The sequence below is a fragment of the Branchiostoma lanceolatum genome, chromosome 5 (genome assembly GCF_035083965.1).
Source record: "Branchiostoma lanceolatum isolate klBraLanc5 chromosome 5, klBraLanc5.hap2, whole genome shotgun sequence".
NCBI classification, from domain to species: Eukaryota; Metazoa; Chordata; class Leptocardii; order Amphioxiformes; family Branchiostomatidae; genus Branchiostoma; species Branchiostoma lanceolatum.
In genome coordinates, this window is record NC_089726.1 from 13940037 (window position 1) to 13962960 (window position 22924).

The following is a 22924-nucleotide window of genomic DNA, read 5'->3' on the forward strand; positions in this document are numbered from 1 at the left end:
TGTGCAAAATTGTACGTGTGCTTTTCCACAGTGTGATTTAAACGCAGTTAAATAAATGTATAGCTTTTGCGTACAAGAAAAGGAGAGCAAGAGTTTCGCTTCTCTTTTGATAGCCTCAGGGCGGCCATTAACCCCAAATCCAACCATAACACGTTACAATAGTCCAAAAGATTTATATAAGTAGACACACAAATACTCAACGAGTGGGTATTACAGGTGTCGTTACAATGGTATGTTTGAGGCATTCACCAATGCACCAAATAGTACCTGGCATCTACTTGGTATGAGGAATGATGCTTTCTTAACACTGATATTAAAAAGAAATTGAATTTCCTATTCGATTCTCCTGCCTCTACCGTGCGCACACTACCCATTTGTGTACAGATCATATTCTCCAAGCAGAGGATTCGGTAGGAGGGGTGGGTGGTGTGTTGGCTAGTTCGCTGAAGAAGATTTAAATAGGGGTATTCTTGGCTAGTCATCAACATGTACAACAGAAAAACGGAAAGAAACCATATTTCACACAGCAACCACCCCTTCAGCACCCGGGACAGCATCAATCATGTCAGGTTACCATAGACAGACATGCTAACGTGACGACTGTCACGCCCCGAACATACTTTCATGCGGTTTTACAGTACGACTACAATAGGATTCATTACAGGAATATGCTTATCTCTAGTATACAATGTAATGTGATCATGGGGCGTCAGATCAATGACGTATTGTCGTACAAAAGAATAGATCGGGATACCATCAAGTTTCGAGGGACAAAAGTACACGTGTCAGTCTTCCGAGTGGCCGTTAGCTGCAGATCTTGTGAAAAACTAGAGAAAAGTGAACGGTTGAACTATGGCCTTTAAATATAACACTAGTGTTTATTTGGCGATTGGACGGTATTCTGTTTTTATGAGCTGACTTAAATTTCAATTTCATACAATTTCAGTCATGACTCGATATACTACAAAATGCACCTAAATTTGGCATTATGTTTTCCTATGTACGGTATGGTAACGCCCACCTGTCACCTTATATGACGTAGATAAACAGTGTCGTGCAAGTCTTTATAAGTCTACCACACACCTAGTGTCGAGGCCCCACGGCTTCTGCACTAACGTCGCACTCACAGGTGTGTCCTATTGTCCTGAGAAAATGTCCTCTAACAACACGACAGCCCAGTTCAACGTGACAAATGCCACGACAGAGTTTGACTGGGAGCCGTACTTCTACGCGAGTTCCCCGTATGGAGAAGTCCAACTCGTGTACCTGGGCGCCTCGCTGCTGCTGGCGGTCGGCGGGAACACCGCGGTGCTGCTGACCGTCCTTCTCACAGAGGACCTCCGGACGCCGGGCAACTTCCTGCTCTGTGCGCTGGCAGCCTCGGACATCCTCCAGGCCGTCACCAAGATCCCGTTGGCCATGTATTTCCTGGTCATACAGGAGTCTCTGGCCTGCGACGCCTTCCAGGTGGCCCTCAGCGCCATATACATGTTCTTCACAATCTTCTCCATCTGTATCATCATACCCATCTCACTGGATAGATACTGGTAACGTTACTTGTTTTTCTCCCTCCATATCCAAAATTATATTCACCTTAAACAAAACACGCAGTTCCGCAGTCATCCTCATGTACGACTACATTTGTTGTCGATGCCATTTTCGCTTTTGTTGCCACTGATTTGTACACACTGTTATTTCTTCTGTCCAAATATCAGACAGAATGGTATTTTTATGAGCCACACGTAAAAGTAAAAAAAGAACACCTAACTTAAATATGAATGTGGAATGTGGAGGTCAGTATTTCAGTGCTGGGCACGAAGTGTGTATCACTGTATCACGTACGAAATGCAGCTATTGTCGTGCAACAGAACAGATCGGAATAAACTCTAGTTCAGCGGCGAAAATAAATGTCAATCTTTCGAGCAGTAAAATAGACTCATTTATTGTTTTTCAATTCTTTTCATCTGACTTGGATTTCATCACGCGATCCTTAAATGTAGATACAATCACGGAAACTTGTAGCGTCTTTCAGTACAGTTGTTGATTTGTAAAGTTCTATGGCCTTGTCAAAGTGCCACGATGTCCCTCATGCTTTACATTACAAAGCGAAACAAATGCCATTAAAGACGTCCGCTAATTCTCGATGCTCCCGCTAAGGTTCATTTGTTCTCCCCTGCGCTACCCGAACATAATGACCAAGACCCGCACGGCACTGTTGACAGGCGTGGCCGCGTTGCTAACCTCCATTACTGTCCTACCACCGCTGATCGAAGGGGGGCGAGACAGCTTCTTCCCGACGTACTTCATGTGCAGGTATGAGCGCCGATAAACCTTGATCACCTTTATCTCGTTTCACTAATCATTTCAGATCATTCACTGATGGCTAGTCATTTCAGCCAGTCATAGAATGTCCTCCATTTGACTGTTCCTCTATGTAAAATTTAGACTTTCTCCTGTGCCATGTTTAGTGCACAGGAAAGAACATCTAACGTTAGTAGGGAAATGAGCTGTGACTAAGAGGACGATAGCGATGGTCAGTTTTGTTTGGCACTAGCCTGAGAACGAGTGACAGCTTGTTGTAATGACCATAGTTGCTGATGAAAGTCGTTATTTTTGTGACGTTACATATTGTCGGACATGGTGGGTGTATACGTACATGTATCAGCCATTACGGTGACAAGACAATTGAAAATGGGGTTGGTGTTTTCTTAATCATTTGTTTGTGTTTGTTTGTTTATTGCTTTATTTGGACCACCACAGATATGAAGGCCCAGCGCGGCTGATCAGACAGGCTCTGATGAACACGTGCCTTACCGTCACCCTGGTAACGATGTTCTTCTGTTACTACAGGTAACATTGTATCTTTCTGATGGACGCAGAGTTCTTTCTCAGACTTGCAGTTAGAAGTGTAAAGGTTAGGCGCGACAAGCCGTTTAGTGTAATATAACCAGCTGCTGCTGCGCCGCGCGCCTGTGAAGCTGGTGTGTTACACCGAATGGCAGTTATACCGGCTATATAGATACGGATACAGATAAAGACCGTACCAAGCAGATGCATGTAACGTTACGTATTTCTGTTTCGGTGTAATTTTGTTGCTACACAAAAATGTCTCTTCATTGTCACCAGTACTTTATTATAGCGGAGACTATTGACAAGATGCTCCTGTAAATAAGAATCATTTTCAACTATTGACAACATGTTCCTGTTAGCAAGAGTCCTTTCCCCACTATTGACAAGAATTTTGTAATATTGACAGGGTGTTCATGTCAATAAGACTTTTTGCACTGTTGACAAGATGCTCCCTTTATTTTCATCGAATACGGGCAGACTGACTGAAGCTAATTCCTGTGCAACCTGCCAATAAGATTTTTTAGAACTATTGACAGGATGTTCCTGGTAATAGTCATGGCGCTTCATCACATCTCTACTTCAGGATTTGGCGCGAGGTTAGGCGACAGCAGGCCGTCATTCTCCATCTGCAGCCCGCACCGCTGGCCGACAGGACTCAGGGAACGTCAACAACAGAAGCTCAGACCCAGGATGCTACAGCCGACCAGCCTGGGGACGAGAGTGCCCCGGCAGACCTTGGGGACCCTCGCCATGCACACGTCAACCTCGGCTTACAGTTGGACGACGAGGTTGGAGATTCAAAACAACCACCTGTCCAAGTATGTACTCACGCAAATTTAACCCTCCTTCAAACAACCGACGTTACAGATAAAGTAATGTTAACTTCCCACCATCTCAATCATTGCATGTCCTGTTCTTTCATTGTGAGGACGGCAAAATAAGGACCCCCTATGTGGAGTCAGAGGTATTCAAAAGTTTTGCCAATTTGCAACGAAGTGAAATGAATAGCGGTCATGTTATGGAATGAGTTAGTAACAAGACCAAGATTAAAGTTATAACGTTACTTTTGACAACGTTCCCGTTCCAGGACGACCCTCAGCGTAACGCTGTCGCCCAGCCTGTTCCTGTCGCACAAGAGCCGGGGCGGCCGCTCCTCTCTCCCGAGTTCCAGCAGCGTTTGAGGGCGGGCGGTACGGTCATGATGGTTGTCGTGGTGTTCTGGGTAACCTGGATCCCTTACGGCGTTACTACGTTCCGCATGGGCACAGTTGGGGTGGAAGAAGGCGCGCCAACCGACGGGCTGTGGCAGAGACTCTTCGTTCTCTTCTCCATGGTCTCCACCTACTCCAACCCCATCATCTATGCCTACCGGAACAGAGAGCTGCGCCAGGCGTTCCTCCGACTCTGCCGCCATTGTTGACTTTGACCTGGTCACTGAAACTAAGGAAAGCTTGGCTAATCATCAAGACTGAAATAACCATCCCCTCAGCACCAAGGACAGCAACAGTCATATCTGTCGTACTACGGTGTCTCTGTGGACTAATCTCCAAGCAGATCTACACGGGGCGCGAAAATCGTATATGCTAGCCAGAGAAGCTCCAGTCAGCCAGATAAGCTCCAGTCAGCCCCGTAGGAGCTTCTCTGGCTAGCATATACGATTTTCGCGCCCCGTGTAGATCTGCTTAGAAATTATCTGTGGACCAAAGAGAGCCGAATTTACTATAACAACAGCACAGCCTGAAGTGTATTGCCATCTCCGCTATCGTATAATTTTGAAGCACAGTTGTCCTCGCATGCAAGGGATATCTAGCTGCTAACATTCGTATTTGTCAACGCGTTTTTCCTCACGTCCGGGCGGACGTGCCGTTGGATGTTTACTAACGTTACAAACAATCACGTGTCACACCTGATTGCATGACTGTCTGGTTACCGCAAAGGCCTACCGCTGTCAGAGGTTACCGTAGATAAACATGTTAACGCGACGACTGTCACGCTCCGTACATTCTTTCATGCGCTTTTAGAGAACTATTACAATCAGAGGAAAATATGCAATGTGATCAGGATGCGTCAGGCAAATGACGTTTTGCCGTGCAACAGAAAAGAAATCGTTTTTATGCTAAGCCTTTTTCGAGTTAGGGCCTCTTAACTACTGATATGTGTTAATACACATCACGCAAAAAAAACTGATTCCTCACTGGATCCAAGGCGTCAACAGTCGCTTGTTGAGGCAATTGAAATAAAATCCAATTCAGTAGCTCAAATATGTGTTAGCCCTTCGAGTGGTCGTTGATACTTGGATACTTGGATACTTTATTTCCTCCATTAGCTACATACCATGAGTGGTATGTAGCTAATCTTCCTGGAGTACATCATAAAATACATAAGACAGACTACATAAAAATGGCTACAGACTACTTAAAATTACTGCATTAAAATTAGCTTACTGATACACATATTCCTTGACATCTCCTGCCTAAACCTGCTCTGAGTGGCGGTTTGTATCTGATGCGGCAAACTGTTCCACATAGATATGGCTCTATACATGAAGGTCTTTTTCATAGCATTGGTTTTTGGTTTCCGAAGTTTGTAAGTGTTTTTACTGGCATTACGTGTCCTGTAGCCGTGCTGCTGTGAAACAGGAAACAGCTGTTTGTAGAGAATAGTAGGTTGTTGCGTGGTAAGTATCTTCCGGAACTGGGACACAGTGTTGATTTGTAGCCTTTCTTTAACGGGCCTTGGATTTTTGATTGCACGCAATTTTATTCAGAATTCGACATACACAAAATTACTGCCGTAGCATCCTTGCTTTCGTGTTTAGATGGCCAAATGTCTTCATGTATGGCTTACGTGATACATGCATGCAGTAAAATATAATCTAACAGCACACAGGTGACGTTTATATGGTGATGGTCAAAACTTGCACCTTTGTATGCTGTATCATATTTAACGTTACAGAATGTCGTACGTTACACTGAGGTGTTTGTCCCAGTGTAAATTGTATTGCTATGATAGTCTTAAGTGCAAAGCGAAAATGTTGATGATCACTGTATGGGTGCCTATCAATAGAGCGTGTTCATGTAACGTTGATACAAATAGATGTTTGTTCTTGTTATGACAGTGGACGCATGATGTAAACCATAAATTTAGACTTCCTTGTGTTCTGGTTCCTCTTCTGGATTATTCTGCTTTGCCTGTCACTGTCAAGGTTTGAACAGATTTGAGATAGTAATGGACAACCTTTGATGCCCCCTGTCCATCTACCTCCAGTGGAAGACGCTTGAGTTCTACAGTAACACGTGTACTAGCTCAAGCTATGTGGTAGATAACGCTTTACAGAGTTCATGGAATCCACATTGTATGTACCTTAATAGCGTTCAGACGCCCCGAGATCACGACACCACATAAATGTAAGGGAAGGTAAAGCAACCGACCTCAGACTGTGACGAAGGGTAAGCTTTTTCTATAGCTATATGTGGCAGTGCGATGCGGCCTCGTCACATCTCGTGTTTTCAGTCCCCACGCTTCTCGATACGTATGATTGATTTTAGCTATTCTAATATTACGTTGGTCAGAAATTAGGGAGTAGGAACCACTTTGGATTGATGGATATAGCGTATTTTGAATCATAAAGACATTACAATAGTCAATGGGATTTCTATCATTTTTTTGGGACAAAAACTCAACGAGTGAGTAGTACAGCTATTAGTATGCAATTTCATTCAGGATTCGATATAAAGAAACTTCTGTGGCAGCATCCAAAACGTACCCAAATTTGGCCTGACTGTGAACGTTATGGAAACGCCCATCTCTTACGTCAGCTGACGTAGGATGACAGTGCCGTGACAGTCTTCCCTGTCCTGTCCTGTCCTGTATACCTCGCGCCCAGTGTCGTGGCCCCACGGCTTCTGAACTAACGTCGCGCTCACAGGTGTGTCCTATTGTCCTGAGAAAATGTCCTCTAACAACACGACAGCCCAGCTCAACGTGACAAATGCCACGACAGAGTTTGACTGGGTGCCGTACTTCTACGCGAGTTCCCCGTATGGAGAAGTCCAACTCGTGTACCTGGGCGCCTCGCTGCTGCTGGCGGTCGGCGGGAACACCGCGGTGCTGCTGACCGTCCTTCTCACAGAGGACCTCCGGACGCCGGGCAACTTCCTGCTCTGTGCGCTGGCAGTCTCGGACATCCTCCAAGCCGTCACCAAGATCCCGTTGGCCATGTATTTCCTGGTCACACGGGAGTCTCTGGCCTGCGACACCTTCCAAGTGGCCCTCAGCGCCATGTACATGTTCATCACAATGTTCTCTATCTGTATCATCGCACCCATCTCACTGGATAGATACTGGTAACGTTACTTGTTTTTCTTTCCCCATATCCAAAATCATATCCATAGTATACAAGAAACACAGTTACGCAGTCATCCTCGTGAACGACGGCATTTGTTGTCATTTTCACTTTTGTTGTACGTAATTTATACATGCTGTCATTTCTCCAGAGAGGAACTGGCCTTTTTACGGGTTACACTTTGCTTTGAATCTTGCTTTGAATTAGCATTTCAGTCCTGGGCACGAATCACGTACGAATTGCGCATCGCGTACGAAATGCAGATAAATCATATTTGTCTTATATTTGTCATATTTGAATTATGAAAAATATAGCGGATTAAACCTGAGAAGGAATAAACAAAATTAATGTGAAACTCCTTCGCCGCGCCGGCTAACTCCTCTGGCAAATTATTCAGCCTCATGATTTGGCCAATGTCTTCTATATATCCAGCAACGTAGTGAGTCTGTGGAGACTACTGTTATTTCTGTATCCCTTTAATCACCCGACTAATGTAGGTGTTCTGCTCGTGTTTGATCGTCTTTTCACTCCTCCATACACCTCCATGTTTTATCCACCAGTAGATGCCAGTTCATGTACATTAAAGCTACGCTACGTAACATGTAATCTCCGGGCAAATGTAAGGCTTTGGTCCAAGGCTTTTCGATCGCGTTTTGTGCGCCTTTTAAGAGTTCCGCTTTTCCTCTAATGACTCTTACATTTACACATGTACGTGTACGTGTGGTCGGGGAGGTTACAGTCTCCTTGGTGACACTAATCTACAGGTCGAAATACGGCTTAGGCTTGTCATTGTACAGCTCCCTGACACTTCATTCTGTACATCTCAAAGCTGGTCCCGTACTAACTACCGGTAATACAGGATATTTCTTCTTCCATTTAAATGTAAAGTGACACCAATTTTTAGGCTTTGGGCAGATGCATGTCTTGCACCTGTTTATATGTGAGCATGCGCCTTTAAGTTGCCGGACACAAGGCATGGCCCTTTTTTTCAATGAAAGCTTCTGGCTTTACGTACTGTTGAGTGATCTAGTAGTCTACATGGTAACTAGAGACGACAGTCTGATTATAGTGCATCGAATAGTGAACGGGATCGGTCGGGCAAAATGCAGTACCTGATCTTAGTAAAATCTGAGACCCGATGGCAATCCATTATACCGTATTGCGTCAGTCCCGAGTGCGCCAAAACATTTTAACACTGACTTGTTTTCCTCGCTAGCGCTGATTTCCGTATCCGCAGTACATTGATGTAGATAGTATTTGTGCCACGTTCCCAAAAGGCGTAATTAAGTCACGAATATTCAATACTATTAGTCAGTGTTTATTAAAAAAATACGCTTGATTCTTGGAAATAGAAAAAAAAATTGTGCGTCTTTTTTATTTTTCCATTTTGTTACGTCTTTTGGTCTGACTTAAATTTCATCACCCGATTCTTTACTGAAGATAGAATTAGGGAGACCTCCAGCCTCTTCTCTATATCTGTAACATCATCTGTATCTGTATCATTCGCCCCGTATAACCGCTTTTCAATGTGACACACCAAAACACGTGGACCTGTTGTGCGATCGACGTACGTCTAAGGGGTGCAAATTTGACCTTTTATATGTGAGTTTGATGGAAAAGTTATTCAGTGAATGTTACAAATGGTGACTTGACAAAACTGTGTGAAAGGGATGATGTGAAATATTTAAGGTAGTCGTGCAATACAGATTGTTCAGTGTTGATATAACAAGCTGCAGAATCTGGCAGCTAGCTTGGTTCTGCACCTGCTCCAGTTTTTTCTTGTCTTTCGTTGTACAGTATATGGTAGTATTTTAACCCTCCGAGGCCCCGATACGATTTAAACCAATCATCCGAAAAATTCCCTGGCACACGGGTACAGCTGTATCAACCTAAGGAAGACAAAATAGAGCCAAGTTGATATTTCTTATTCCTCTGAATTATGTCGGTAAAGATTAACGTCTTACTCTTTGGCCGATTTAAGCTAAGTGAAGCAATTGCCTTGAATTGTTTATCCCTTTAGTGAAGATTTTCTAACCTAACATTGGCTAGTCTGAATGAATGTAGACTATTTCTTCTTCGTTCGATTGCGTTGTGAAGTTTCATTTCAATAGAGTTCTTTATAAGTGTGGTCTTATCAAAGTGTGTTGTCTAACCTTAGTGCCACGGCGCACCCCATGTTGTCCTTCATGTTTTATGTGACAAAAAAACAAATGAAATTAAAGACTTCCGCTAATCGCATTCAATATCTGTCGATTCTCGATACGCCCTTTTAGGTTTATTTGTTCGCCCCTGCGGTACCGGAACATCATGACTAAGACCCGCACGGCACTGCTGACAGGTGGGTTCGCGCTCCTGGCCTTCATCACTGTCCTACCGCCGCTGATCCAGGAGGGCCGAGACAGCTTCTTCCCGACGTACTTCGTGTGCAGGTATGAGCGCGGAAAAACCTTTACAATATTCATCTAGTTTTACTAGTATTAAATCCAGTTTTACCTGGCACATGAAAAACGTGTGACAGCTTGTTGTAATGACCTTAGTTGCTGATGAAAGTCGCAATTTCTGCGACTGTATGTATTGTCGTTACTGGAGGAATGTTATATCAAAAAGGACACGGCGGGTGTGCTGAACATGTATATATATATATATATATATATATATCAGCCGTTACAGTGATAAAGGAATTGCAATGGTATGGGTGTGTTCTTAACCATTGTTTGTTTGTTTGTTCATTGCTTTATTTGGACCATTACAGATATGAAGGACCTGCGCGGCTGATCAGACAGTCTCTGATGAACACGTGCTTCGCCATCACCTTGGCAACGATGTTCTTCTGTTACTACAAGTACGTCTTACTATTCTTTCTCACTCCGTGCCGAGGAGATATACTCACTTATGTAAGTTTGTTGCTAAATCGAAAAGTCTCTTCATATCACCTGCATTTCGTCACATCTCTACTTCAGGATTTGGCGCGAGGTTAGGCGGCAGCAGGCCGTCATTCTCCATCTGCAGCCCGCACCGCTGGCCGACAGGACTCAGGGAACAACAGGAGGGCAGACCCAGGGCACTACAGACCAGCCTGGGGACGAGAGTGCCCGGGCAGACCTTGGGGAAGTGTGGGCCTACCCTCGCCATGCACACGTCAACCTCGGCTTACAGTTGGACGACGAAGCTGGAGCTTCAGAACAACCACCTGTCCAAGTATGTAGTTTTACACCAAAAAAATCATAATATGACTGGTTTATTGAACTCCCTTCACAGCCCAAAAGGGCTGAATTGCAAAATCCAGTACATAATTTCCCATACATAATAAAATACAGCAAATCATCAATACATTAGAATCATCATTATACATAATTTATTGAACTCTCTTCACAGCCCAAAAGGGCTGAATTGCGAAATTCAGTACATAATTTCCCATACATAATAGAATACAGCAAATCATCAATACATTAAAATCATCATTATACATAAAATTTCCGTTAATACACTTTGTTGTTCAAGAGTTTGACAATGTATAGCAGGGGACTGTTACGTGCTGGTATGAGGTCAAGTTTACTTTTCTGTCTTGTTACCCTCTTTGTAACTTCGCCCCTTCGGTTTGGCAACCGATGATGGTAAAGGTTTGAGTCGGACAGTTTCTTTCCAAACTCCAGGCACAGGTGTTCTCTTCTGTTGTAGAGGCTCTGTGATTTGAGAGCTTTACAGGCTTGGTTGTACGAGAAGTTGTGTCCCAGAATGATCTTCGTTGCCCGTCGCTGAATCCTCTCTATTCTCTTGTGTTGTGCGTTTGTGAGGCCGGGGTGCCAGAGTGGAGCAGCGTATTCGAGGACGGGACGTAATTCCAACAACGGACGTCACAGATCAAGTGATGTTCATTTACCGCCATCTCAATCAGTGTCCAGACGTCAGAGGACTTGTAAATGGAATTATTAGCGTTCGTGTTATGTAATATGTTAACAACAAGATCAAATTCTAAAAGATGTATTTGACAACGTTTCCGTTCCAGGATGACCCCGAGCATAACGCCGATGCCCAGCCTTCTGCTCAACCTGATCCTGACGCACAAGAGCCGGGGCGGCCGCTCCTCTCTCCGGAGTTCCGGCAGCGCTTGAGGACGGTCGGTACGGTCACGATGGTTGTCGTGGTGTTCTGGGCAACATGGATTCCTTACAGCGTCACTATCTTCCGCATGGGTATCGTCGGTGTGGAGGAAGTCGCGCCAACCGACGGGCTGTGGCAGAGACTCGCCATTATCGTCTCCATGATCTCCACCTACTCCAACCCCATCATCTATGCCTACAGGAACAGAGAGCTGCGCCAGGCGTTCCTCCGACTCTGCCGACATCGTTGAATGACTTTGATCTAGTAATTGTCTAACACTAAACCCATGCTACTGTCTGACCGGAGTACATAAGAAATATCCGAGGCGCTACATGACATAAGCACGTGGTTATAATTAGTCGTTTTTCTTAGATGGCCATACTGACACTGGATGATCGATTCTTCAGTAGAGATAACATTCATGTTCGAGATACATGTACTAGTATTTCGGACTAGAAGTGTGTACCATATGTCACAGACTAGTAGACATTAGTACTAAAGGTATACTTTGTCATTAGATACTCACAACTTTATTTACAATTGAAATGATCGTTGTGCAAAAGTTATGTGTTTGGTAGCGATGTGAAACCGAATGTGATCGCACTTTGTACAGAATATGTCGATGTTCGATGTGGAAATGTCTTATATGGGATAGATGACTACAGTGTACGTGAAACGTGAAACAGCGCACAAGTGATATACACACATAAGGTGATATGATGGTAAGAACTTTCACCGTTGTTTGTTGCTATATACTTTAAGCATACTTGTACATTGTTGATGGCGAGATGTGATATACAGTAAAATTTAATCTAACAACGCACACGTGACGTATAAGATGATAGTGAGGACTTGTACCTTTGTATCATACTTAACTCTATATAATGTCATACGTAACATTGACATGTTACACCGAATTTATATTGTATCGTTATGATAGTCTTTGGTGCACAGCGAAAAATATTGCTGGTCACTGCGTGGGTGCATACCGATGGAACATGTGTATGTAACGTTGATGCAAATACATATTCGTACTTGTAATGGCAGTGTACGCATGATGTAAACCATAGATTTAGGATTCGTTGTGTTCCTCTTCTCGATCATTCTGTTTGCCTGTCTCTGTTAAAGTTTGAAACAGATTTGAAATAGTAATGGACAACCAACTTTTAATGCCCCCTGTCTATCTACCTCCAGTGGAAGACACTTCAGTTCTACAGTAACACGTGAAATAGCGCAAACTATGTGGTAGATAAAGCTTTATAATGTTAATAGAATCCAAATTTTGTTATCTGTCCCGATATCACGACATCACATAAATGTTAGCCTATTGTAAGTTAATAATGATAAATAATAATGGTTTATTGGTCAGCAATTACCCGTGCAATGGCAGCCAGTGCTGAATTTCTGCAGGGTTTACAATCACATACTAGTAATATACAAGTAATACAACAGATACATATTTGCTCCACTTTGTGGAACTGTCGCAAGGGTCTGGGCGGCTGCCATTCGGCGCCAGCAGGTGACCTCAACACGACCTTCCACGTGTTCCCCAACCGAAGTCAGGTACCCATTCACACCTGGGTGGAGTGAGGAAGGTCGTGTATAGCAGTGGTTTCGAACCCTGGGCCTCTCGGTTCTGGGCGAAATACCCTACCGATTGTGCCACACCATGCCACTAGGTAAGGTAAAGGGGCAGACCTTAGACTGTGACGAAGGGTAATGCGTTAGCTACATGAAGTAGTGCCATGCGGCCTCATCACATCTCTTGTTTTCAGCCGGGCACACCGGGTCAACGTATGGTTGGTTCTAGCTATTCAATGTTGTTGACTACGGAGAGTAGGTAGTCTCTACCAGACTCTACCAGGCTCCGCGGATCGCTGGAAAATAGTAGAAATTGGCCAAGGAGAGTGAATAGTATGCTAAGGGAGTCGGCTACGGAGATAGGGTCGCCTATTGTCCCTATCTCCGTAGCCAACAGCCTTGGCATACTATTCACTGTACTTGGCCAAATTCTACTATTTTTCCAGCGATCCAAGGAGCCTGGTAGAGGCTATGGAGTAGGAACCATTTTGGATTGGTGGTTATAGCGTATATCTAACCATAAAGACTTTACAATAGTCAAGGTGAATTCTATCATTCTTTTTTGACAAATACTCAACGGGTCGGTACATAGTACAGATATTGGTATGCAATTTCATTCAGGATTCCATATAAAGAAACTTCTGTGGCAGCATCCATAATGTACCCAAGTTTGGCCTGCCTGATATCTTTATGTATACAGTACGGTAACGCCCACCTCGTACGTCAGCTGACGTGCACGTAGATCAACCCGTGTCGGTTTAATGAGTCTGTCCTGTCCACCGCGCACCTAGTGTCGTGGCCCCACGGCTTCTGCACTGACGTCGCGCTCACAGGTGTGTCCTGTTGTCCTGAGAAAATGTCCTCTAACAACACGACAGCTCAGCTCAACGTGACAAATGCCACGACAGAGTTTGACTGGGAGCCGTACTTCTACGCGAGTTCCCCGTATGGAGAAGTCCAACTCGTGTACCTGGGCGCCTCGCTGCTGCTGGCGGTTGGCGGGAACACCGCGGTGCTGCTGACCGTCCTTCTCACAGAGGACCTCCGGACGCCGGGCAACTTCCTGCTCTGTGCGCTGGCAGTCTCGGACATCCTCCAAGCCGTCACCAAGGTCCCGTTGGCCATGTATTTCCTGGTCATACGGGAGTCTCTAGCCTGCGACACCTTCCAGGTGGCTCTCAGCGCCATATACATGTTCTTCGGAATGTTCTCTATCTGTATCATCGCACCCATCTCACTGGATAGATACTGGTAACGTTACTTGTTTTTCTTTCCCCATATCCAAAATCATGTCCATAGTATACAAGAAACACAGTTCTGCAGTCATCCTCGTGAACGACGGCATTTATTGTCGATGTCATTTTCACTTTTGTTGCAACTGATGCGTAGACACTGTTATTTTATTTTATTTGTGCGAATATCAGACTGAAATATGTATATCTATGGAACTTTAAACATGTAATGTAAATGTGCTGTTATGTTATGTTATGTACAAATGTGTGTTCGAATAAAAAAAAAGAATATCAGACTGAAAGGACGTGCTATTTGTACGCACGTTAAAGTTGAAAAAGAACACTTAAATCCGAATGTTGAATCATGAGCATTTTAGTCCTGGGCTCGAAGTGTGTATCACGTACAGAATGCAGACAAAGTTATACCTTTGATAGAAGAACTGTAGCGGTTGAAACCTGAACTAATCCGAGCACTTCTTGGCCGGCCATCTCCTCCGGCAAATTTTTCAGCCTGATGATTTGGCCAGTTTCTCTATTTTCCTAGCAACAGAAGGAGCCTGTTAGAAACTGCTGTTAGTGTTGTTTCGCTTTAATTTCGAATTCCCGACAAATGCATGGCTTCCGATTGTCTTTGATCGTTTTCCCCTCCTATATCCATATTCATTTTTCGCCAATAGATTCTATTTCATGTACATTCAAGCTACGCTCAGACAGTAACAGGCAAATTATTCAGCCTATTTTCCCCAGCAACAGAGGGAGTCTATTTGAAACTGCTGTTGTTTCTGTATGGCTTTAATTTCCCGACAAATGTACCGGGCTTCAGAATTTGAGAGGTGAACACACTCGCCATAGCCCCCTTCTGCAGTGGCCTGTGTGGCCTAAGGACTATACAAACGGAAAGGTGTGGAAAGGATTTTAACTTTTTACCTGAATAACAACAATCTTCTGGCAGATGTAAGGATTTTTTCCAAGTCGCGTTTTGTAAGGTCCGCTTGTCGGGGAGGCTACAGTCTTTTTTGTGCCACTAATAGTCTTTTTGGTGACGCTAATAGTCTTTTTGGCAACGCTAACAGTCTTTTGGGGGACTCTATTCTCCAGGACGATATATGGATTCGACCTCTTTTTCTACAGCTTCTTGCTAGTTTTGTACGTCTCTAAGGTGGTCCTTTATTTACTAATGAAGCCATTGGGTGCTTTTGTTCATTTTAATGTAAACAAACACTAATCTCAGTTAGGCACTTTTACATGTCTATGTTATAAATTCATGCAGGTTTTTTCACCCGTTTCACGCGTCTTTAAGTTACCTGGAGTGGATGCCACTCGAAGGGAGAAGGAAAATGTCCAGACTATGCATGATGTACAAAATGACTAATAAACTGGTGGACGTACCAACTAATAAGTATCTAATACCAGCTCAGAAAAGGACATGCCTTTAAGTATCAGACTTTTCAACCTAGGATTGATGTGTTCAAAACTTCGTATTTTCCTAGAACGATCGTAGAGTGGAACTCGTTGCAACCAAGTACCGTGGAAGCATCCATTAGACAGCTTTAAACAATGCATGCAGTTAGAAACGCGAAGGATAGACGTGACAGGTCGTTCGCCGTAATATAACCAGCTGCTGCTGCGCTGCGTGCCTGCGAAGCTGGTGTGTTACGCCGAATAGCGGTTTTACCGGCTATATAGATACAGATACAGATACCTGGCGTGGCCGATTTTCTTCACTTAGATTTTTCAATCACTGGATAGATACTAGAAACGTAACCTGGAGTGGAATACGATCAAATGCGAGGAGATGTTCTATTCGGGTGGTTAAAGAATTAAAGAACCAAGCCAAGGTAAGCCAAACAATATTAGGGCCCGAAAATCGGATTTTGAAAGTAAATTTATTTAGTGATTAGTTCAAACAACACTATCACAATGTATAGCGACGTCCATCATGCAAAAATATGACGTCGTTGTGATGAGAGAACTCACTGAAAATCGTCGCCGGGTTTTTGTAGGCTCGCGAAACTAATGAAACCATCGTACGGCACGTTTTGTGTGGTTTTAAAATGCTCGAAGTATGAAGTCATCACGCAAATGTGCTAAACAGTGTTAGTAAATGTCACTACCATAAAGATTTCAGCATTTCTTTATTTCCATATTTCGGGCCCTAATATTGCTCACCCATTGCTTTGGTTGCCTTTAATCAACCGACAAATGTATGGCTTCCGCTCGTCTTTCTACACCTCCATGTATTTCCACCAGTAGATTCCATTTCATTTACGCTAAGTAACATGTAATCTCCAGGCATATGTAAGATTTGGTCGATGTCTTTTCGGTCCCGCTTTTTGCGCCCTTTAAAAGGTCAGATTTTCCACTGAAGACTCCTTGGTGACACTAATCTCCAGGATGCTGTATGGAATCAACTTGTTTTTCTACAGCTTCTTGCTACTTACGTAGGCCTTTGAACGAGTCCATTATTCACTAATACAGGCTATATTTTAGCCCATTTAAGTACATGTAAACTAACATTAATCTCTAGGCAGGTGCACGCATTTCCGACGTTAATGTAGGTATTTTCACTAGTTTTATGCTCCTATTTCTTCAATTAAAGCTTCTGGCTTTACACACTGTTAATGATGGTAACATCAATGGTAACTCGAGGCAACAGTCGTACGAAAACGTACTTTACCTCGGTAAAATCTGAGACCGGACTCGCAATCTAGTATGCCGCATTGAGGCTGTCCCGAGTGCGCCAATACATTGTCATTTTTCACACTGATTTGTCTTCTCTGCTAATTTCCGCATCCGTCGTACATTAATGTAAATAACATTTGTGCCACGGCCCCAAAAGGTAAAATTAATCAAACAATGAATATTCAGCACTTTCACCCAATGATGATGTCCAAAAATACAGTTACTTCCTGGAAGCAGAAGAATTTGTTTCTGTTTTTCCCTTTTTGTCTTTAGCTTTGCGTACTTTTAAAGATGAGTAATCTCCATGATAACTTGAGACGACATGTCTGATTGCATAGATATATAGTGGAGCTATCTCAGTTTCTTCCCAGGAGCGATTTTCTGGCATTTTTTGTCATTTTTACCCAGAAATGTATATTTTCGGCTCCTGTTCCATGAACAATACTGCTGAAATTTGCTTCGAGACTGTGACTAAGAAAGCCCACAAAATGTTGAATAACGATTATAGAACAATCATATCTGTCGTACAGTGGTGAATCTGTGTGGATAATCCCTTTTCGGCGTAACGTAGACCTTTTGTGCCGTATATGAAGGGGACTAAAGTCAGGCGGTTAGTCCCGATACACACTGTGGTCCCGATACGAATGAAAGCAGTCAATTTCCCCGTACACAGGATACATTTGAGTAACAATAGACCCCTTTCCAAATACCGCGGCCATTTTGAATCTAGCGCGAGCGCGCATAATTCGAGCGCGGGAAAAGTAAACAAACGGTAAGCGGTAAAGCTTTGCAATGGCGTCCCCAATAGAAAGCAGTGTTGAGTCATCTTCTGCGGCGAGATGTTCTCCTCTTCGGTGAAATCCATCGATATATTTGCATGGCACAAGTAGATAATATTGTTGTGGACACTTGGACTCGATATCGGCTAGTAGAATTGTGAATTTCGGCTACTTTTCCACAGTTCCTGCCGGGCTGTTGAGCGCGCGCTACAGTGAAAAAACTCTAATATGTTTACACCGCGTGCTTGTGGTTTCCCTAATAATGTTAGCTAAAGTCGAGAAAAAAATCCCACAACACACACACTTTTCGGACTGGGATCCTTGTAGCTACGTAGATAGAAATATGCAGAATTTTACCAGTTGTGACCGTAATTTAGACGATGACAACTTTGCCTGGGAAAACTACGCGCGTTGGGCGTACGCGTAGGTCGTGTGTTCTGTCAAGCCTTTCTTGACATAGCTTCGTCCGCAGATATTTTATACTTCCACTGGATAAAATCCCACAAAAACGTGAAAATGTAGGCTTGAGCTCAAGGTCCTTTTGGTTAGGAATTTAGCAGAGTTTTGGCGGCTTCTTTTGACGCGTTTCCTGAAATATCAAAACCTAAAGTACGTGAGTAAAGATGGAATGTTTTCACTATGCGCCGTAATATCTTAAAATTTCCGTCGGATGATATTTCAGAAACGTGAAGATATAGGCTTGAGGGCTCTGCGAGTAGAAATTTGACGGAACTTCGGTGGCTCCTTTGACTTTGACCAAGGAGGTTTTGCTTTGACGATATTTTAGTGCCAAGATAAGCGTGAGGAAGTTCGTTAGTGAAGCAGGGGGCGTGTTTTCTTTGTAGCGTTTCATTACATCACTTTTCGCGGAAATATTTTAGACCTCCGCAGGATGAAACCCCACAAAAAAGGAAAATATCGGCCTGAGGTCCTTCAGTCCTCAAGCCAATATTATATAACTTATTTTTCGGTTCCATCCGGCCAACAGATATCTTGAATATTGCCACACAAAATGATTTAAAGAAACGCCACATACAGTGGAAAACACACCTTCACTCACATACTTAGAGTCCTCAAGACTAAATTCTTGGCATCCGAAAAGATCGTCAAAAAAGCCACCGGAATTCTGCCAAATTTGAGGACATTGAGCTCAAGCCTATATTTTCACGTTTTTGTAGGATTTCATTTGGCGGAAATATAGAATATTGCTGAGCGAAGTCGATGCAGCGCTGCACAGAAAACACGACCCTCCCCCAAACTCACTTAATTTCAAGATGATGTTGTCATTGTCACGACAGCCAGGCTCAACAGTTATATATATATACCTCAACGTAGCTACAAGGGTCACAGCCCGAAGAGTATATGTTTTGTGGGATTTTTTCTCGACTCTAGCTAGCATTATTAGGGAAACTACAAGCACGCGGTGTAAACATATTAGCATTCTATCACTGTAGCGCGCTAACAGCCCGGCAGGAACTGTGGAAAAGTAGCCGAAATTCACAATTTTACTAGCCGATATCGAGTCCAAGTGTCCACAACAATATTATCTACTTGTGCCATGCAAATATATCGATGGATTTCACCGAAGAGGAGAACATCTCGCCGCAGAAGATGACTCAACACTGCTTTCTATTGGGGACGCCATTGCAAAGCTTTACCGCTTACCGTTTGTTTACTTTTCCCGCGCTCGAATTATGCGCGCTCGCGCTAGATTCAAAATGGCCGCGGTATTTGGAAAGGGGTCTATTGAAAGAAGAAGAAAAAGAGAGCCAATTTGATGTTTCTGAATGCCTCTTCATGATGTCGGTAACAAACCTCCGGACGTCTATGAATCGCCGCGCTGTTTGGCTGATTACATCTTCCATTGTTAGTCCCCGAGAACAGAAGGTCTTCAAGCGTGACTAGCTTGTATTGATTTAGATTTCATATTGTTCGATTTCGTTGTCTGATCATTCAGTAGAGTTCTTGATATTCTATGGCCTTGTCACGATGTCTTTCATGTTTTATATTACAAAAAGAAACAAATTCCATTCAAGACGTCCGCTAATCGCATTCAATGGCTGGCTATTCTTGCCCGTTTAGGTACATTTGTTTGCCCCTGCGGTACATGATGAATCGATTTCAAGATTTGACAGGAGAAGGAGGAGAAGGAGACAGTATATTTTGACCATATATATAGTATAGGCAAAATGTAATTAAAGACGTCCGCTAATTGCATTCAATATCTGTCGATTCTCGATACGTCCGTTTAGGTTCATTTGTTCACCCCTGCGGTACCGGAACATCATGACCAAGACCCGCACGGCACTGCTGACAGGTGGGTTCGCGCTCCTGGCCTTCAGCTCTGTCCTACCGCCGCTGATCCAGGAGGGGCGAGACAGCTTCCTTCCGACGTACTTCATCTGCAGGTATGAGTGGTGCAAAACCTTCATAGTCTTCATCTCGTCTTACTATATATTCCAGTTGGCTAGCCAGCGCAACCAGGCATGGAAGGTCCTTCATGTGGTTGGTTCTAGCTAAAAATCTAGATATTCATCTGTGCCGTCTTATTGCATAGGAAAACATCTAGTAAGGAATTAAGCTGGCAGGAGCTAAGACTAAGTGGACGATGGTCAGTTGTAATTGGCACGAGAAGAACGTGTGGCAGCTTGTCGTAATGACCTTATTGTGACGGTATATATTGTCGCCACTGAAGAGATGAAACATGTATATATCAGCCGTTACAGTAACAAAGGAATTACAATGGCGTGGGTGTGTTTTTAATCTTTTGTTGTTGTTTGTTTGATTCTTATTGCTTTATTCGGACCATCACAGATATGAAGGACCTGCGCGGCTGATCAGACAGTCTCTGATGAACACGTGCTTCGCCATCACCTTGGCAACGATGTTCTTCTGTTACTACAAGTACGTCTTACTATTCTTTCTCACTTCGTGCCGAAGAGATGCATTCACTTATGTAATTTATCATGAATTCTTTCTCAGACAGAGCAGACGAATATGCATTGATGTAAGTTTGCTGCTAAATCGAAATGTCTCTTCATAGTCACCTACATTTTATCACATCTCTACTTCAGGATTTGGCGTGAGGTTAGGCGGCAACAGGCCGTCATTCGCCATCTGCAGCCCGCACCGCTGGCCGACAGGACTCAGGGAACAACAGGAGGGCAGACACAGGACACTACAGCCGACCAGCCTGGGGACGAGAGTGCCCGGGCAGACTTTGGTGAAGTGTGGGCCTGCCCTCGCCATGCACACGTCAACCTCGGCTTACAGTTGGACGACGAAGCTGGAGCTTCAGAACAACCACCTGTCCAAGTATGTACTTTTACCTTGTCATCATTGCAACTACCGACGTCACAGATCAAGTGATGTTCATTTACCGCCATCTCCAATATCAGTGTCCAGACGTCAGAGGACTTGCCAATGTTATGCGATTTGCCATTTACAACGTCACGGAATTATAAACAGATTTCAAAGTTGTATTTGACAACGTTTCCGTTCCAGGATGACCCCCAGCATAACGCCGTCGCCCAGCCTTCTGCTCAACCTGATCCTGACGCACAAGAGCCGGGGCGGCCGCTCCTCTCTCCGGAGTTCCGGCAGCGCTTGAGGACGGTGGGTACGGTCACGATGGTTGTCGTGGTGTTCTGGGCAACCTGGATCCCTTACAGCGTTACCCTCTCCCGCATGGGCACCGTTGGGGTGGAGGAAGTCGCGCCAACCGACGGGCTGTGGCAGAGACTCGCCATTATCGTCTCCATGATCTCCACCTACTCCAACCCCATCATCTATGCCTACAGGAACAGAGAGCTGCGCCAGGCGTTCCTCCGACTCTGCCGACATCGTTGACTTGATCTAGTCATTGTCTGACACGAAACCCATGCTACTGTCTGACCGGAGTACAAAAGAAAACTCCAAAATATAAATAAGATTTTGCCACATGACATAAGCACGTGGTAATGAACAATAATGCCATACTGACACTGATTTTTCAATAGAGCTAACATTCAACTTCAAGTTACTCCACTCTATACATCAGTCTAGTAGACGTTAATCATAATCAACCGCTAGTTCCGACGCATTTTACGGTAAGAGTTAATTGACACTAATCTTGCAAAAGAATTAACCATCAATTCGTTCTGTTAGATTTCTACATGCCGATATTATTGATTACCTTTGTTACGTTATATTTCTTCTCTGGTCCTGTTGATACAAAAATATTGCAATTCTTAAGGACCGAATTGGATTGAAGAGAGTGCTATAGATATAAACTTGCACAAGAAAAATCACGACAAAACGGCCGCTAAGTTCCACACGGCTACACCGCAAAAATGGTTTGTTCCAGGGAAAGAACACCGTAGTTCAAATCCTCCCATGTCTGTTCCATTCTGGGCAGGAACGTTTTTGACGTCGTTGTCTTCAAATGTAGGGTTGTCGAAACTTTTCAGGCAGTGTTCTGAAAATGTTAGTCAAGTTTGCACACCTTTCGGTATTGTTGGTGTTGCATCTAGCATATATCCCTAAATATCCCGTTTATGAAAATCCCGGTTATATGTTCAACCCTGCGGATTTAACGTAATGTGACCAGTTAACGTCCAATCTATTCAAAACGTATTTATCTTAAAACCGCGCGGACAGAGCCAAATGTTGAACCCATGGGCAGAAATATCAGCTCTTCTAAAAAGAAAATGCATGGTCTGCAAGTTTTTCTCCGCCTGTTTAACGCCGTGTGAGCATGTATCTATACTGGATATGATGTAAAATTGTGCTAGCGTAACCCATTATCGTCCACCTCAGTCTTTTCCCTTCTGACGCTATGCTTGAAGAACATAGACCAGAAAAAAATGCACAGTAACTATCCAAAGTGGTCTACAGACAAATGATAGTAAAGTCATTATGTTTTTTTTTTTTTTTTTTTTTTTTTTAATAAATTTTTTTATTCATTTTCCATCCAACAACATAAACAACACAGTCAGTAGTTCAGTAACATAAATAAATGTCATATACAAATTGATGTCATACAAAAACAGTGTCATATAAAACAAAAACTTTCTCCGTCCAGTAAGTGTCATATACAAAAGAAAACTTTATCCATTCAATAACATAATTTCAATCAAAACATAGGTAATAGTGTCATTTGAAAAAAAAACTGAAACACAACTGAAAATAACTTATTGTAAACATAAACATAAAGTCCCCCATTTCCCCCTGTGCTTTTCCAGTTTTCCCCTTCTTGCTGCAATCAAATATTCTGCTTGTTGAAAAAAGTTAACATATTTGGTAAAGGAATTTAAACTTAAATGACCAGCCTTTCTCCTTTTGTATATATAGGTTTTGGCTAACAGGATTATAAC

At 43.4% G+C, this 22924-nt stretch overlaps 5 protein-coding genes across 5 annotated transcripts; all 5 read left to right on the forward strand.

Annotated features, from left to right (window-relative positions):
* The first annotated feature begins 1152 nt into the window (after nt 1–1152).
* Nucleotides 1153–1551, forward strand: LOC136435875 (5-hydroxytryptamine receptor 1A-beta-like). Its single transcript, XM_066429587.1, has one exon. The coding sequence runs from the start codon at nt 1153–1155 to the stop codon at nt 1549–1551; it is 399 nt and encodes a 132-aa protein (XP_066285684.1).
* A 5250-nt stretch (nt 1552–6801) lies between these two features.
* LOC136435876 (5-hydroxytryptamine receptor 1A-beta-like) lies at nt 6802–7200 on the forward strand. Its single transcript, XM_066429588.1, has one exon. The coding sequence runs from the start codon at nt 6802–6804 to the stop codon at nt 7198–7200; it is 399 nt and encodes a 132-aa protein (XP_066285685.1).
* A 2302-nt stretch (nt 7201–9502) lies between these two features.
* On the forward strand, nt 9503–12337 carry LOC136435877 (uncharacterized). Its single transcript, XM_066429589.1, has 4 exons — nt 9503–9624; nt 9948–10037; nt 10156–10393; nt 11202–12337. The coding sequence occupies exons 1-4, from the start codon at nt 9503–9505 to the stop codon at nt 11544–11546; spliced, it is 795 nt and encodes a 264-aa protein (XP_066285686.1). The 3' UTR covers nt 11547–12337.
* A 1396-nt stretch (nt 12338–13733) lies between these two features.
* LOC136435878 (5-hydroxytryptamine receptor 1A-beta-like) lies at nt 13734–14132 on the forward strand. Its single transcript, XM_066429590.1, has one exon. It carries the CDS (start codon nt 13734–13736, stop codon nt 14130–14132), a length of 399 nt encoding a protein of 132 aa, XP_066285687.1.
* A 5724-nt stretch (nt 14133–19856) lies between these two features.
* Nucleotides 19857–21431, forward strand: LOC136435879 (uncharacterized). The gene is made up of 4 exons (XM_066429591.1): nt 19857–19978; nt 20385–20474; nt 20645–20885; nt 21075–21431. Exons 1-4 carry the CDS (start codon nt 19857–19859, stop codon nt 21417–21419), a joined length of 798 nt encoding a protein of 265 aa, XP_066285688.1. The 3' UTR covers nt 21420–21431.
* The last annotated feature ends 1493 nt before the right edge of the window (nt 21432–22924 follow it).

What these genes read in the sequence shown, in the direction of transcription:
- LOC136435878 (XM_066429590.1), top strand. Translation starts at nt 13,734, where the DNA reads ATGTCCTCTAACAACACGACAGCTCAGCTCAACGTGACAAATGCCACG.
- LOC136435877 (XM_066429589.1), top strand. Translation starts at nt 9,503, where the DNA reads ATGACTAAGACCCGCACGGCACTGCTGACAGGTGGGTTCGCGCTCCTG. An exon ending in ATGTTCTTCTGTTACTACAA is followed by an intron (nt 10,038 to 10,155) that starts GTACGTCTTACT and finishes TCTCTACTTCAG; the next exon opens with GATTTGGCGCGAGGTTAGGC. An exon ending in CAGAACAACCACCTGTCCAA is followed by an intron (nt 10,394 to 11,201) that starts GTATGTAGTTTT and finishes TTTCCGTTCCAG; the next exon opens with GATGACCCCGAGCATAACGC.
- LOC136435879 (XM_066429591.1), top strand. Translation starts at nt 19,857, where the DNA reads ATGACCAAGACCCGCACGGCACTGCTGACAGGTGGGTTCGCGCTCCTG. An exon ending in CCGACGTACTTCATCTGCAG is followed by an intron (nt 19,979 to 20,384) that starts GTATGAGTGGTG and finishes GGACCATCACAG; the next exon opens with ATATGAAGGACCTGCGCGGC. An exon ending in CAGAACAACCACCTGTCCAA is followed by an intron (nt 20,886 to 21,074) that starts GTATGTACTTTT and finishes TTTCCGTTCCAG; the next exon opens with GATGACCCCCAGCATAACGC.
- LOC136435876 (XM_066429588.1), top strand. Translation starts at nt 6,802, where the DNA reads ATGTCCTCTAACAACACGACAGCCCAGCTCAACGTGACAAATGCCACG.
- LOC136435875 (XM_066429587.1), top strand. Translation starts at nt 1,153, where the DNA reads ATGTCCTCTAACAACACGACAGCCCAGTTCAACGTGACAAATGCCACG.